General features: G+C 43.3%; 1 protein-coding gene across 1 annotated transcript in view; it reads left to right on the top strand.

Annotated features, from left to right (window-relative positions):
- Positions 1 to 427: 427 nt before the first annotated feature.
- The window catches only part of ST8SIA1 (ST8 alpha-N-acetyl-neuraminide alpha-2,8-sialyltransferase 1), a gene marked incomplete at its 5' end in the record, with an annotated part of 108181 nt that continues 94748 nt past the window's right edge, over positions 428 to 13860 (top strand). The window contains one exon of the mRNA XM_082280115.1: positions 428 to 672. Coding sequence (XP_082136241.1) covers positions 428 to 672 — 245 coding nt within the window. The remainder of the gene's footprint in view (positions 673 to 13860) is intronic.

Here is a 13860-nt window from a genome sequence, read left to right on the forward strand (position 1 = left end):
GGTGTCCGCGGTGAGGGGGGAGTGGGCGTGGCGCCGGAGCGGAGCGCCGCAGCAGCTGGGGTCTCCGCTCCCTCCCTCCCCCGGCGGCCTCGGGCCGGGCTGCGGGGCCGGAGCACCTCGCGGCCGGGGCGGGGTCGAAATTTACCGGGTCGGTCCTCAGCGAGGCAGCGAGCGAGGGACTCGGCAGGAGGCGGAGGGAGGGCGGGGAGCAGCGGAGCATCATCTGGCGGGGAACGCGAGGGACCAAATGACTGTGAGGAAGGGCGGTAGCCGCCACCGCCGCCGACAGAGGAGCGAGCCGCGGCGCAGCGGCAGCAGCAGCCCCGCTACCCGAGGCCTGCTGGGCGGCGATGGCGGCGGGCGGCGGCGGGGCTGAGCAGTGCTGAGCCGGGCTCGCCGCCCGCGGGCGCCGCATGGCGCGGGCCTGATGCCGGAGCGCGGCCCGGCGCCGCGGCGGCGCTGCGGAAACAGGAGGAGGATGGCGGGGCTGGTGTGGAAGTGGCCGCGCACCCGCCTGCCCGTGGGCGCCAGCGCCTTGGGCGTCTTCGTCCTCTGCTGGCTCTACGTGTTCCCCGTGTACCGGCTGCCCGACGAGAAGGAAATAGTGCAGGGGGTGCTGCTGCAGCAGGGCAAGGCGTGGAAGAGGAACCAGACTGCGGTCGCCCTGTTCAGGTACCGCCGTGCGCGGCCCAAGGGCAGTGGGGACGGGCATCCGGGAACGGGCAGCCACGCGAATCCGGGGCCCGGAGCCCACCCCACCCCGCCGAGCTCCCAAGCTATTCTTTCTTCCCCGACCCTTTGTTTTTTCCCAGCGGGCGGCAGGCAGGCAGGGCCCTTTCTGCCCAGCAAAACTTTTTTTGGGGTGGCTCCGTTCGCTGTGGGGAGTAGAAGGGGCTCGGCGCGGGGGATGGAGGCTTATCCTCGCAGGGATACGTTTCCAAGGGGGATGAGGTTTCCGGGGATTGCGGCGGTTGCCCGCACAATGGGATCTTCTCGCTTCCCCTGTATCAGTGGCAGCGGCAGCCCCTATGGCTTCTAACAAACCCCAGGGCTGCCAGCCCGGCTTCCCTCGGTGCTGGGGACTGCCAGCTTGCTGCCAGGAGAAAGCCCAGCTTGTGGAGCTTCCCGGGATGCGCAAGGGAAGGTTTGCGTGGATGTGCATTCGTGTCAACATACCCGCTCTGAGCAGCACTTGGAAAGCTCCGCGCTGGTCCTTGACTCTATGCGGTTTATTATAGAAGCCACGTGAAAAGGCACCTTTTCTCTTATCTTTGCTTTTGACGTGGCTGGGAAATGGCGATAATCCCTAGCGCCCATTTCACCTTGCCCAGCTGCTCAGGAGAGGAGGGATGTTGCAGCCAGGCTGCCACAGCTGAGAGCGTTGGAGAACAGACAGGGTCCCTCCGGCGGGAAGGATTTTTTTAAATCACTCCGCTTTAAAAAGGAAATTTGCATCCCCTCAAAAATTTCTCACATGTTTGGGTAAAATACAGGGAATTGGGAGAGAAGCAAATTTCCCTCCCCTTCCCAGAGGGAAGCTGGCTTTTTTTTTCTCCCTGTCCTCCAAGTAGCAAATTAAAGATCAGAGTGAGTGGTAATCAAATTGCCTCCAAAAAACACCCTCTTTAGTAAAATGAATCGGATCCAAAATTCAAGGGACTTATTTGCCCTTTAAAAAATAATTTTGTTTGGTTTTAAGTGGCGTACAGTTTTGTTTGAAATTCTTCAGTATTTTTTGAATGTATTCGCCTTTGTCATGAACTGGAGCTCATGTGATCACTTAATATCTTGTCTGCTGGGATAACAGAAACTTTACAGTTCTTGAAAGGCACATTCTTCCAGTAGCCCCCAAAGCCTGCAGGAAATCTGAGAAATGATAGGTGATAAGCAGGTGTGTGTTAATATTATCTCATTAGGCAGGCCTGGAAGAAGTCCTTCCTTTAACACAGAACCAGCAATAAGGTACAGATGCAGGATCCCTCTCCTAAAGCACTTAACTAACACTAGAAGCTATGTTGATCTTCTTGAGTATTAATTGATCTTGATCCTGTGTACCATAGATGCCCATTTTTGGGGGTAGATGAATCCAGCTTTTTAAAAAATTACCCCACAGGTTACGTCTGAAAGAGTCTGGTCTATTAGTTGTCATGTTTGTAAACCAAATGTTTAAAGATTGGTAGTGCTGCTGCAGTTTCAGTTTACAAAACAGTTTTTAGACCATTTCCACCACATGGTTTAGTAACAAAAACCCTGTGTGGCTTATCAGCTATTCCACTTGCCCATATGTTTTTCTACTCTCTAAGCATAGTGATTATCTCAGAAATGCTATTGAAGAGAGTCTCATGCAATAAAAGGAGCTGTTGTTTCTTGTCTATGTCTCTTGATGAGTTGGTGCAGCACTAAATACAATGAGCTTTGAATCAATCTGCTTCAAAAAGTTTTTAAAATAAATTGTATGCTGGAGATATGTAGTGAGTCTAGTAAACTATATTATTCCAGCAGTTGTGATGTAGAAGTCTGTTTTTGCTGCTTAAATTTGCTTCTCTTCACGATAGAAGATTTTGAAGCCCATGTCAGTCAGGCAAGCTGCTGTATATTTGAGGCTAACAGAAACTCTTTGCTCTGGTCCTGCTGTCCCTAAGCAAGCTTGCTGTAAAAACTCCAAATTTCACTTTCTGCTGGAAGATTCCAGTGAATGTCAGTCTCTGTTTGAATGCGAAAGGAGGGATAAAGCTTTACAGAAAACCTGCGTGTGAACTTTCAAGTAATATGGCTTTCCATAATAGTCTAATATTAAGTGTGCTTTAATGTATTATTAATAAAATATTATTTAAGAAGAGTGTTAATTGCTGTTCTCCCTAGCCCTCCTGCCACATTCTGTTAACAAACAGTTTTGATTTTACTCAGTTTGAAGCATAAATTGGAATTCATCTGTGCTAAAAATCCATATGCAAATATTCATAGTACTGCTTTGTGTAATGCAGTGGCATTTTTGGTATTGTATAGCCAGGTTCTTGCTACACAGAGCAAACACCTGATAGGTTTGGAACTTTCTCCTATAAACCCACTAGACTCTGTTGCTGAAGTAGATGTTGGGTAATTAACTCGATGAAATCATACTTTTCAAACCTCAGAAGGGCTATCCCCTCTTTGCCTTCTGTACCTGGATCAAGGACAACTTCACTAGGTGACTTAGCAAGGTCAACAAAACCATCTGGGTAATCTGGGGTAGTTTGGGTTGAACCCTGGCAACCAAGTGCTGGTAGCTCCTCAATCTCCACTGCTGCTTCCTTCTGCTCTCTGTACAGCCAGAAACCTTATGGAAAGATCGGACCCCTGTAAACCCTTGCTTATGCAAGAACCCAGACTGGCCTGGTTCTTGTGGAATGATTCGATGGGGGTTTTGTGTTTGAATGAGGATTTCCAGAACTGATTTTCAAATATAAATACCTGTTTAAATAGCCATGGATTCCTTTAAATTTCAAGACACTAGTGGTTCAGGGTAGTCAAACTGTGAAAGCATCTCCTGTCTGACAAATGCTCAATATTCTGTCAGATGGTTAATCTGCTTGATTTTGAAGTGCAAAGTGCTCAAAATAGGAGTAAGATAGCCGTTAGTTGCTCTAATGATGGATGTGTCTAATCTGCCTACAATAAAATGGCTTGTCATGCTCTGAGGTGGTTAATGTTATTGAGTCCTAACTGTTTTTACAGATTGTTTTAGGGCCTCGTGCTGCTGAGATTATTTAGGCAAAAATGTTTTTAATTGTCTGTTATTTGCTAAAGTAAATTACATACAGTAATACCTTTAGGATGGTTCTATTTAAAATACTGCAATTCATTAAAGGCAGAACTGGATCTTTTAATCTGCCTTACAAGCTCCATACAACCACAAATCCCAAGCACTGTGTGTTTATATGACACTTCTTTCATTTGTTTGTAGAGGGTGGAACTCCTCTAGGGAGTGAATATGCTTGTGGGGGGCAGCAGGTTTTGGCCTGTCAGGAGTCCCACTGAAGGGGTCGGATGATGATTAGTGTCTTAAAGGTTCTTCAGGAAGGGATGGGGCAATCCCTGCAAGGCAACAGAAAGGCTTCCCTTGAGATGTAGCTTCTGCTAAATCTTGTTTCTGTTCTTGCTTCTGGTGCTGCAGTTTTGTGTGATGCTGAAAGGTCACCAGGGATTATTCTGGTGGTGACTTGATTAAACTGGTGGCAGATGTCCGCTGTAAACTCACTGTTCATGACCTGACTCCATTCCAGAGCATCTGCTACAACTTGTCTTTGCTCTCCAGTGATGTCCCCTCTGACATGGCCAAACTGGCTATGCTCACCTTGGCTGGTGGCTTCTCCACTCCTTTCCATCAGATTTGTCCTCTTGTCCATTTTCCATGGACAGAGCAGAGAATCTACTGCCCTGATACCACACAGCAGGGTCAGTGGCTGAACTGGACAGAATATCCAGACTCTGGTGTTTGCAGTGTGAATGTGAAAAGACTGTGAAGCCTCGCCTACTGTTGGCTTTGTGTGCCTTGTGAAAAACCTGTTCTGTTCCCAGTGTGCCAGAGGGGCTTTCTCCACTGTAACTTCCTCTGTCAGCTGCTCTTTGCCAGTTGTTCCTGTCTGTGTGTGGAGTGCAGTCACACGAGGAGCATCCCCCTGTGCACATAATTTTTCATTCTGGATTGCATTAACACAGAACTAGAATTCCAGGTCACTTCCCTGGCTGGGTAAGACAGATGCTATTGCCAAGTCAGCAAGGTTTTCCTTAGTTCAGATGGCTTTTTTTTTTCCTTCTCTTTTTATGTCAGCACTGCAAATTACATGAGTGTTGGGATCTTCACTGTGCTATTTCAAGGCAAATCTGAGATTATTGCTCTGGTTGACTTTAGATAAGAGTTTGGCCCTTCTTAAACGGCTTCATCAGACACAGTATTATTCCTGCTTTCATTAGATACATGTGAAGGATGGAGTTAGGAGTCGACCTGGGAGATGCTGGATTAGGTTAGTTCTGCCTCTGTGGCCCAAGAAGCCCTGCCCTGAAACTAACGGGTATGCCAACATGAGCCAAATCCAGTCCATTTTTCTGTCCTGAGTAGGTGTTGCTACTGCCTGGCTTTGTTTTCATCAACACTTTACTTGATTTTGTTGTTGTTGCTGTTGTATTTGCTTCGTTGATGATAAATGGAGTATTTGTAATTTGTGGTTTCCAGCTGAGATGAAAAGTTGTTTTGGTGAAGAAGTACAATTTTGAAGAGCAGGTTAAAGGTGAGAGGAAAGAAATGTTCTTACTCCATGTTATTATTTGGAAGTTGTGATGAAGAAAGCAAGCTGTAGAGAGGTTTGGCTCCGTATCTTCAAGGGTGGATACCTGAATGACATGAAAACAATGAGAATTAGTTATCTGAGTTAGCTCACAGCGTCTTTGCAGATGAGAGCTGTGCGGGCAAGATAGGAATTGATTTAAATTCCTGAGTTCCAGCTCTGGGTCTCATCCTTGACCCTAAGTAGCATTTTCTTACAGACTTTGATTCGCAATCCTAATGAAACAGACTGTTGAGATCTGTAGTATCTTGCAAAGTGTTGGATTGCTGCCTTCCTTTGGATTTGTAAAAACCCCAGTCTGCCAGTATTTATGGGAGGAGTAGCCAGCTCCCTGAGGCTCTTTTCTTGTTAGCTGGGAGCAGTCGAAGGCCCACAGCCAGGCACTGGGGAACAGGAGGAACAGAGACTTCGTTGAAATTTAGGTTATCCAGCTGGGGCCCCAAAAGTCTGGTATGTACATACCTAGACACTGCTGGATGTATGTATTTTCCCATCTATGTTTTCCCTTTGTTTGCTGTGTAGTGGATGGAATGGGCACTGAATCATCCATACAATGTAGCAACGAGTGATTTATTCCTCTAGCTGTAATTTTCATCTTCAGAGCAGCCAAGAGTGCTGCTCCCATTTGACATATGTTCAATGACATATACGAAAATTCCTATTTTGAAGCTAGTTCCTAGTAGGTAAATGCATGGAAAATGAATTGTCTTTTTCCCTTTAGAATTTGTCTTTCCCCAGTGTGGATGAACCTCACTGAAATGAGGAAGCTGTTTGAACTGCAGCCTTCTGTTGTTCCAGTTTTCTGAGCACCAAAAAATACTTAAATTTTTAATCCCTGGATATACATTAATCTTTTTCTGTATGCTTCCTGGAGTTCTCAAAATGCAAGGAAATTGCTCCTAATGCTAAATCATTTTAACATAGCTGCATGCAGTTAAATTCAGGCTGAAGCACATTAATCCAAGCTAAGTAGTGTTTGTAAACCTCAGTGATTTCAGAATCTAGAAACTAGATTCAGGTTTTGTCATGCCACAATTTTTACGTACAGACCAAAGATTCTTCTCCCAGGTCTTGGATTTTAATCTGATTAGAAAAACAGCAGGTGGGGTGGGACAAGGCTCTGATAAGTCCCTGGACCCTGGCAAAACGTTTTTTCTGTAAAGTAATTGCTACAGAAGCTCTGAGCTTCATGAAGAAGCTGTGCCTGTTGCCTTGACCTTAGTGGTATTTAAAATTTTTAACAAGGTGAATTATATTGTGGAGAACTAAATCCTGGCTTTCACCAGGATTCTGGAGGTCACTTTCCCATTGTTCCATTCAAGATAAAGGTGAAAGTTGTGAAATTAGATTGTTATGCAATATTTTATGGCTAACAGAATGGTGTGGGGTTTTTGTTCTTACTGCATTAAATCAACAGACTTTAATTTTGACTTCTCCTGTTCCATTTGCTGGAAAATGCCCTCCTGAATTTCTTGGTTTAGAGATTCTCTTTTCAAATGGAGATGTGGCTACAGTGAGGAACAGCTGAATAGAAATGCTTAACTTTTTTTGTCTTCCACGTTTGCTGAGAGCATCTTGAATATTTCCTGAACAACCATTGTGTTTATATTTTTTCCTTCTTTTTTCCCCTCCACCTCTTCTTCAGCCTATTCCCATTCTTAAGATGCCTGAGGCCCTCCTCAGCTTTGAGGGGAGCCCCAGATTATTTGAGTGACTCCTTTTATAATTATCCAATTATCATTCACAGCAGTGATACAAAGACTTGTGTGAAATTCACTCCTTTATCTCCTTCCCCATCTGAACTAACAATCACCTTCTCCAGAGTCTTGCAACTCCCACTGATGCTCAGGGCATCTGTTGTTTTGCATCCTTGATGTTCCAATAATTGGCTATCAGGCTTTCCAGGTAAACTGCAGACTTTGCCTTCATGTATTAGCAAGATAAAGGTTTTATTTATCAGGTTGCCTCTGCTCTGAGGAAGCACCATCAGGTTTAATTTACCAGTTGCTATATAGTTATCCTATATTTTGAGGAGCACTGGTAAAACAGATCATCAGCTATTTTCCTTGCTTTCTTGTGAGAAAAACTTGCTCTGCATATTTCTGGAATGCCAGGAGTGGCCATTGCTGTAATAGAGAAATAACAGCTTTGTATTTCCTGTCAGAGATGGAAGACAAACAAAACTTTTTTTTTTTTCCCCAGTGAAAATATTTTGATATTTTTCTGTGTGGTCCATCTTGGCCAAATGTCAGTTCTGGGAATTCTATTTCATCTGGCTCAATGTTTCATGGTTCCCTTGTTCTATTGATGCTGTTGGTCCTGCAGTGTGGTGTGTCCCAGGGCAGGGTGATGAGGGACCTACTGCTGTAGGTAGTACTCAGAAGTACCAAAAGGGTTGAGGAAACCAGTTCAAAAAGCTGGAAATGTGCAGTGAGGGGGTGATGCTGAGCCCTAAGCTCTCTGATTGATGCCTGCCTTTCTCAGTGAGTCAGTAAGATTTAGGCCTAATGGTAATTGGGATGAAGACTATCAGGTTACTCATCTAGGGTTCAATCCTTCTACTTTTAACTGCCAGGGGACACTGGATTTTGGTTCCCCATGTACATCTATACAACAAAGGAAGCAGAGTTATAAAGGGAATTAATGAAACTACGTGCATGACCTGGTTATCTCTTATAACTGAACTTCAGGTCTAGGTCACCACTGGAGTCGGTTGGGAATTCTGTGAATAATTATCACTGTCCAGAAATTACTATTTTTACAGTGCCATAAGGTTGCAGAGAGACATTCTGTGCTCTGAAAGATTTTCCTTACCAAGAATGTTTGTAGTGAGATCCCAGCTATGCAGATTAGGAATTTTTATTAATGGGGTGGGTTTTCCATCTGTTAGTGCAGTTTTTAATGTGAAGGAATACCTGGGCAAGTGACAAGATATGGGAATGTTCCCTGGAGGAGTGATCCAATACTCGTGCTGAAGGTTTGGTGGATACTGGCTCTTGCTGCTGCTAGAACCTGGAGGTACCAGCTTACTACTTGTGAAGTGTGCAATGCTTTTGTTTTAGTTTTTTTTCTTCTTCTTTCCATGACTTCCATTGAAGCATTTATCTGTTTCAAAGGGAATAGAAGAGCTCTTTATTCCATATGTAGCATTCACTGGAGATATGAATCCCTGTTCCTGGATAGTAACTCACAGTTACTTAGAGTAAAAAGAATGAATTGTCAGTTACTGGTGAAATTCAGATTCTCTACTTCTGCTCCATCTGTGAGTTCTGTCACTAGACAACAGTAGCAGGTGCTGCAGCAGACATTCCTAATTGGAATGTAGTCTTTAGATTATCCTTGCTCACTGTGGGTGATTTACTGCCATCCACTCAAGGAACATTACCTTCTTATTTGTCTGAGTGAGGTTCAGACTCTTTGCAGTCTCCTGTGCTGTGCCATTTACTACTTAGTGGCAATGTAAAAAGCATGATAATAAATCCATATGGGGTGTAGCCGTAATATGGGATAGAAAGGAGATGCAATGTTCATGAGGCAGGAGCAGAGGAATGCTGTTGGATCAGATGAGAATGGGAATGATGAAGTGAACTCTCTGTCTACAGCTTGCTTAAAGATCAATTTGAAAAATAATTTTGAGATTAATATATGCTGTATTTAATTTTTATTTGCTTTTAGACCTCTGTAATTTTTATGATATAATTAAGAAATGGGTTGAGAAACTTTGGTCTGTCTACATATGTCTGTAAAGTAGATAATTCACCTGTAAGTTCTCAGAAACTTTATATATCCACCACTATTCCTCAGTTATGTGGAGAGCAGTTTAACATTTATCACTATGATGGTCTTAATTCAGGAGTATGAGGACACCTTTTGCCAAGGACCAGGATTCCAACTGTTTTCAGGTTCTAGAGCTCTGAGACTCAGCAGGCCAGGGGATGTCCACCTGCAAAATTTCACCTGGCTTGGTGATGCTTACTCCTCTCTCAGAGCAAAGCAGGAAAGGATGCTGAACTACATATTTTGAGGCTAGGGGCACTTAATATGACTTGGAGGATGCCCACCCTTGTAATAGGTGTGCCAGCTCTTTGCAATCAAGTGAATTTGTGACAGTCTTCCCTTCATGGGATAGAAATGAAAAAGAATATTTCAGTCCTCATACCTAAAGGGAAGTGCTTGTAAATGTGAATGGTGGCTTGGCTCTCAAAAGGCAAGTAAAAATCCAGTGTGGGTTGTTGTTATTCAGATGCCTAATTTCTGTGCTTAGTCATCATTTTGGGGGCCTGACTCATGGTTTTTAAGTGCTAGGGATTGCTATAGTGAGAATTACATATCAGCCTATAATTAGATGCATTTTTTAACTAAGGAAACTGCAACAGTGAAGGGAATAGGAGAAACAAAACCAATCTGGGCATTCCTTCATAGGTTGTATTATTGAACATTTTGTCTTGGCAGTCAGCAAGCATCTAGCACAAACACACTTGCTGAGCCTTATGGACAAATGCTGAACATCTCCAGGTTTATGCATGCCCGGTTGGATGAAGCAGTAAAAGTGCACGTGAGATATTGATTCTTTCTATCCTGTTTAAGCCATTGCCTTTAAGTATATCCAGAAGGGAATGTCAGAGTGTGCAGTTTGAGCTTTCTGATCAAAAAATGGGAACAACACAAAAGCTAACCTATCATTAGAGAAATCATGTGTTTTGATAGTTCTGTTTAGACAACAGAACAAGGGAAAAACACTTATTTAGTGTAGTTCAATAAATGCTAATGGGTCCAGCATCTGAGAACATGTTTATTTTTGCCTTGGGTCTTTGATGCTTTCTTTCATTTAAAAAACCCCCAAACAATTTTGTACTTCACTTGTCTAACAGGCCATTGGTACTGTAAGTCTTGTACTAAGAAGGTTGAGTTTGTTGTTTTTCCCCACCTAATCTGTAGGAAAATGTTGGTTTTACAAGTTTAGTACAAATTCTGTTTTCTCATCTGCTGAGGAACAGCAGATCTGCATCATGGAGAAAAGCAAAGTTCCCTCTGCTGGTGTAGAGGGAATTGGGCTGCTGGGGTTCCAGTGGGGTGTGGGCTCTCTTCTTTGTGGCATCACCAGGAGAACATGTGCAGTGTGCTGTCACTTGAAATCAGGGGTCAATCTAGATGAATACGAGCTTGCTCAGCATTTTAGAGCTTAATCAGTTCTTTCCTAAAGAACTTTTGGCTTAGTCATTTGGTTTCAGGTGGTGTCTCGTGTGGCTCTGCAGTCTGTCTGGTGAGAATGTTACTCCTTTCCATTTAAGATCAATAACTTGTTTTGCCTTAGAGAAATTAAAAAGAAACCCTAAAGTCCCGAGAAGTAATTTGTTTACACTCATGAATTGCTGCCAGTGTACAGGTATTTCTCAAACACCTGGATAACTGCTAAGAACAGACTAGCTTTAAACAAGTTTAAGGAAGAAATAGCCAGGCATTGTCATTTCATCATCACCTTTTTGGGTCTAAAGTGAATGGTCTGAATCTATCACAAAGGAAGATCTCCCAAAACACACTGGACAAGTCATTGAGCACATAAACATGATTTTAAAAGTATTTTTAAACCAACTTTCAGGCAATATTCCTGTCTTAAGATGCCTCATTTTAGGACTAAGTAGGTTGAATGATTTATTTAGTGCATTTTTATTTTTATCCTAATACTGAGTAGATATCTTGGTTTAATTTCTTGACGGATGTTTAGGATTTTTGCTTGCTCTTTTTAGCAGCAGCTTTTAAATGTTGATACTGTAAAAGACCATAAACCTTTAGAAAGTTAATTCACGGTGGAAAGCACTGTGGATCCTTTGGGCTTATGCTTTCCCTGAGCAAGCTGATACACCTCCTCTGAAAAGAGGAATGGGGAGGCACTCTTGGGATTTCTTGCCTCCTTTTCCTCACATCCCTCCCTGCCTGAAGGTGGTGGCTGTGCCTACTGTCCCTTGGGAATTTAAGGTGACATCATAGGCACGCCAGCTCCAGAATAACTTGTGCCCTGGTGTTTTAGAAGAGGATTGCCGTAATGCTTTGGATCGTTTCCAGAACCACCTCAGCTGTCACCAGCAACTCTTCCCACTTCAAAGAGTAATATGTTCTATCAATAGTGGTGCAAATTAGGCTCTGGTTGTGTCCCAGATCCCTGAACTTATGTCGTCCCCGGCAACAGGACTGTGGAGTGAGAGGCAGCAGGTGCTGCCCCAGTGTCCAGCTTGGACAGGGCAGGGGGCACAGCTCTGACATAATTTAGTCTTGTCCTGGTTGCTGGCTGCTCTCAGGAATAGGGTGCCTTCCTTCATATATTCTTATTCTTACTTAAAAACTGAGTTTTCTCTTGGGAGAAGTGTCAGAACCCTCTTGTTGGCTGAAAGGAAGGGATTGCAGAATGGAGTACTCCAGAAGGAAAGAAAATGCTCTTGGTGTGCAGGAGGGAAGGTGGTGAGATGGAGAAGCCTTGGGAGATTGTAAGGGAGGTGGAAGATTGCCAGGGCTTAACACAATGGAGACAAGGAGCTTCCAGCAGCAGGGGCACTGAAGAAGAAGAAACATTAAAAGCAGAGAATAAAATACACATTTATGTGAAGCAGAATAGCAGAGAAAGAGCATAGGAAATTTGAGAACAAGTATATGGCTTAATCAGAAAGGCAATCAATTAAGGGTAAACCATTCAGTGAAGTGGACAGCTTAAGGACAGCTCAGTTGGTTAAGCAAGATAACCCAAGGAAGTAACAATTAATTAAAACAGCGTGAGGTAAATTATGATCTCAGAGAAGAAGCTCAAGTTTCAGATGGAAACAGATCACTTGAGTGAATTGAGGGTCCAGTTTCAATGGCCAGAGGTATAAGAGAGGCCATGAAACCATAAATAGGAGATGGCATTTTCATGCCACAGGATAGAAGAACCATTTTGCTCTTGAGATGATTGTTGAAGTAATGAGATTTGGAAGTGGAGTGATGAAATATGTGGAGTACAGCCCACTCACTGCAGCTATCTCTGGTACCTGTCCTACTTAAGAGCTGTGGTAGGGAAAATGTCCATATGGTTAGCAAAAAGACAGGAAAACAACATTTGTTGCTCTGTTTTTTTCATCCTCTGATTGCATTTTGCCAACTAGACAGTCCACAGGCTTGACATCTAGTGAATTTTGTTTGCTGAGGGTTAGATTGCCCTTTGGGGCCCCAGCAGCTCAAGCTGAGGGATGATGAATTACAGCAGGCAATTCTTTGACTTCTCGTATCTCAAACTGGGGTTGGTTACTGTGGTTTTAGGGTGAGACAAACCCATTAAACCAAAGATAAACCCATTAAAGGCATGCTTTGTTCTGTCTGGATGCCATCCATAGCATTTCCGATGAGATGACTTCTCACTGTATGTTCTAGTAGGATCATACACATTGTTGGCATTAAATGGATGCATACATAATGTGTACTTAGAACTCCAAGCTGCACTGTTCTGGTGATATTCAGCTACTTCAGAACTCCTTGGCCACATGCACCTGGCCTAGTTTTGGTTCCAAGCTTTGGAACAGCTCTGGGAAGGTGAGGGATTTGTGGGGGCAGACATGGAGCTTCTATGCTCTGGTTGTCAAATGCCAGCATCTTCTCCAGAGTGATCTTGCTGTGCAGGAGGCAGAGTGCAAAGCAGTGAAATTTTGGGTCTTAGGTGTTGTCTTTTTCTCTCTTCTGCAGCATTTCCATCAGGTAGCTTCTGCCCCAAATATGCCTACTTCCCAATGGTTGTAGGAATGTGGGCACCTGCAGGAAATTTGTGAGAGATGTGCAGTATAAATCAACTGACAATGGACTTTTATTTCAGTGCATGAAAACACAGAAATGTCTTTAGCAGGACTAATTACTACATCAGGTCCTTTTAGTTTAGTTTCCTATCTCTGTCAAGCCCTGGCACCAAATGCTGCAGAGAAAGTCATGCAATAAATGTAGTAGTGGTAGTATGATCTCCCAAATAAATCAGTGTCTCAGGTTCTTAGCATTTTGAGACTTCATTTAGTCTTCACTAACTTAGTTTAACACCCAATTCCAAATAACTGCTGTTACTTATAACAACCTTTCATGTTCTTGGTGCTTACATAAATAATCGATTCCTTTTTAACCTTCATTAGCTTAATTTAGGAAGTGCAGGTGTTCTTGGAATGGTTAATTCTTAAATATATGTCTTATTCTTAGATTGCTCCTTAATCACTTTATAAAATGTGTTTCCCCTTCAGCTCATATACTCTTTATACTAATTTGCTTTTTTATCTGGTTTATTTTTAGATTGTGACATTGTACCAGAAAAGAAAATGTCACCATGCTGTTGAAAACTAAATAGCTCATCTCCAACTCTGTAGTAAACAGTTTAATTACTGTGGAAATGGAATTATTGCTCTCTAAAATTGTTTGGTTGTTGCTTCTAAACTATCCTTTTTTCTACATAATTCACTGCTTTAGTTTCTTGAAATGAGTAGCACAGACCAACTGACCATGATCCAGTAGAGCTCTGTAACTTATCATGCATTCT

Source organism: Coloeus monedula, assembly GCF_965178545.1.
Source record: "Coloeus monedula genome assembly, chromosome: 4".
NCBI classification, from domain to species: Eukaryota; Metazoa; Chordata; class Aves; order Passeriformes; family Corvidae; genus Coloeus; species Coloeus monedula.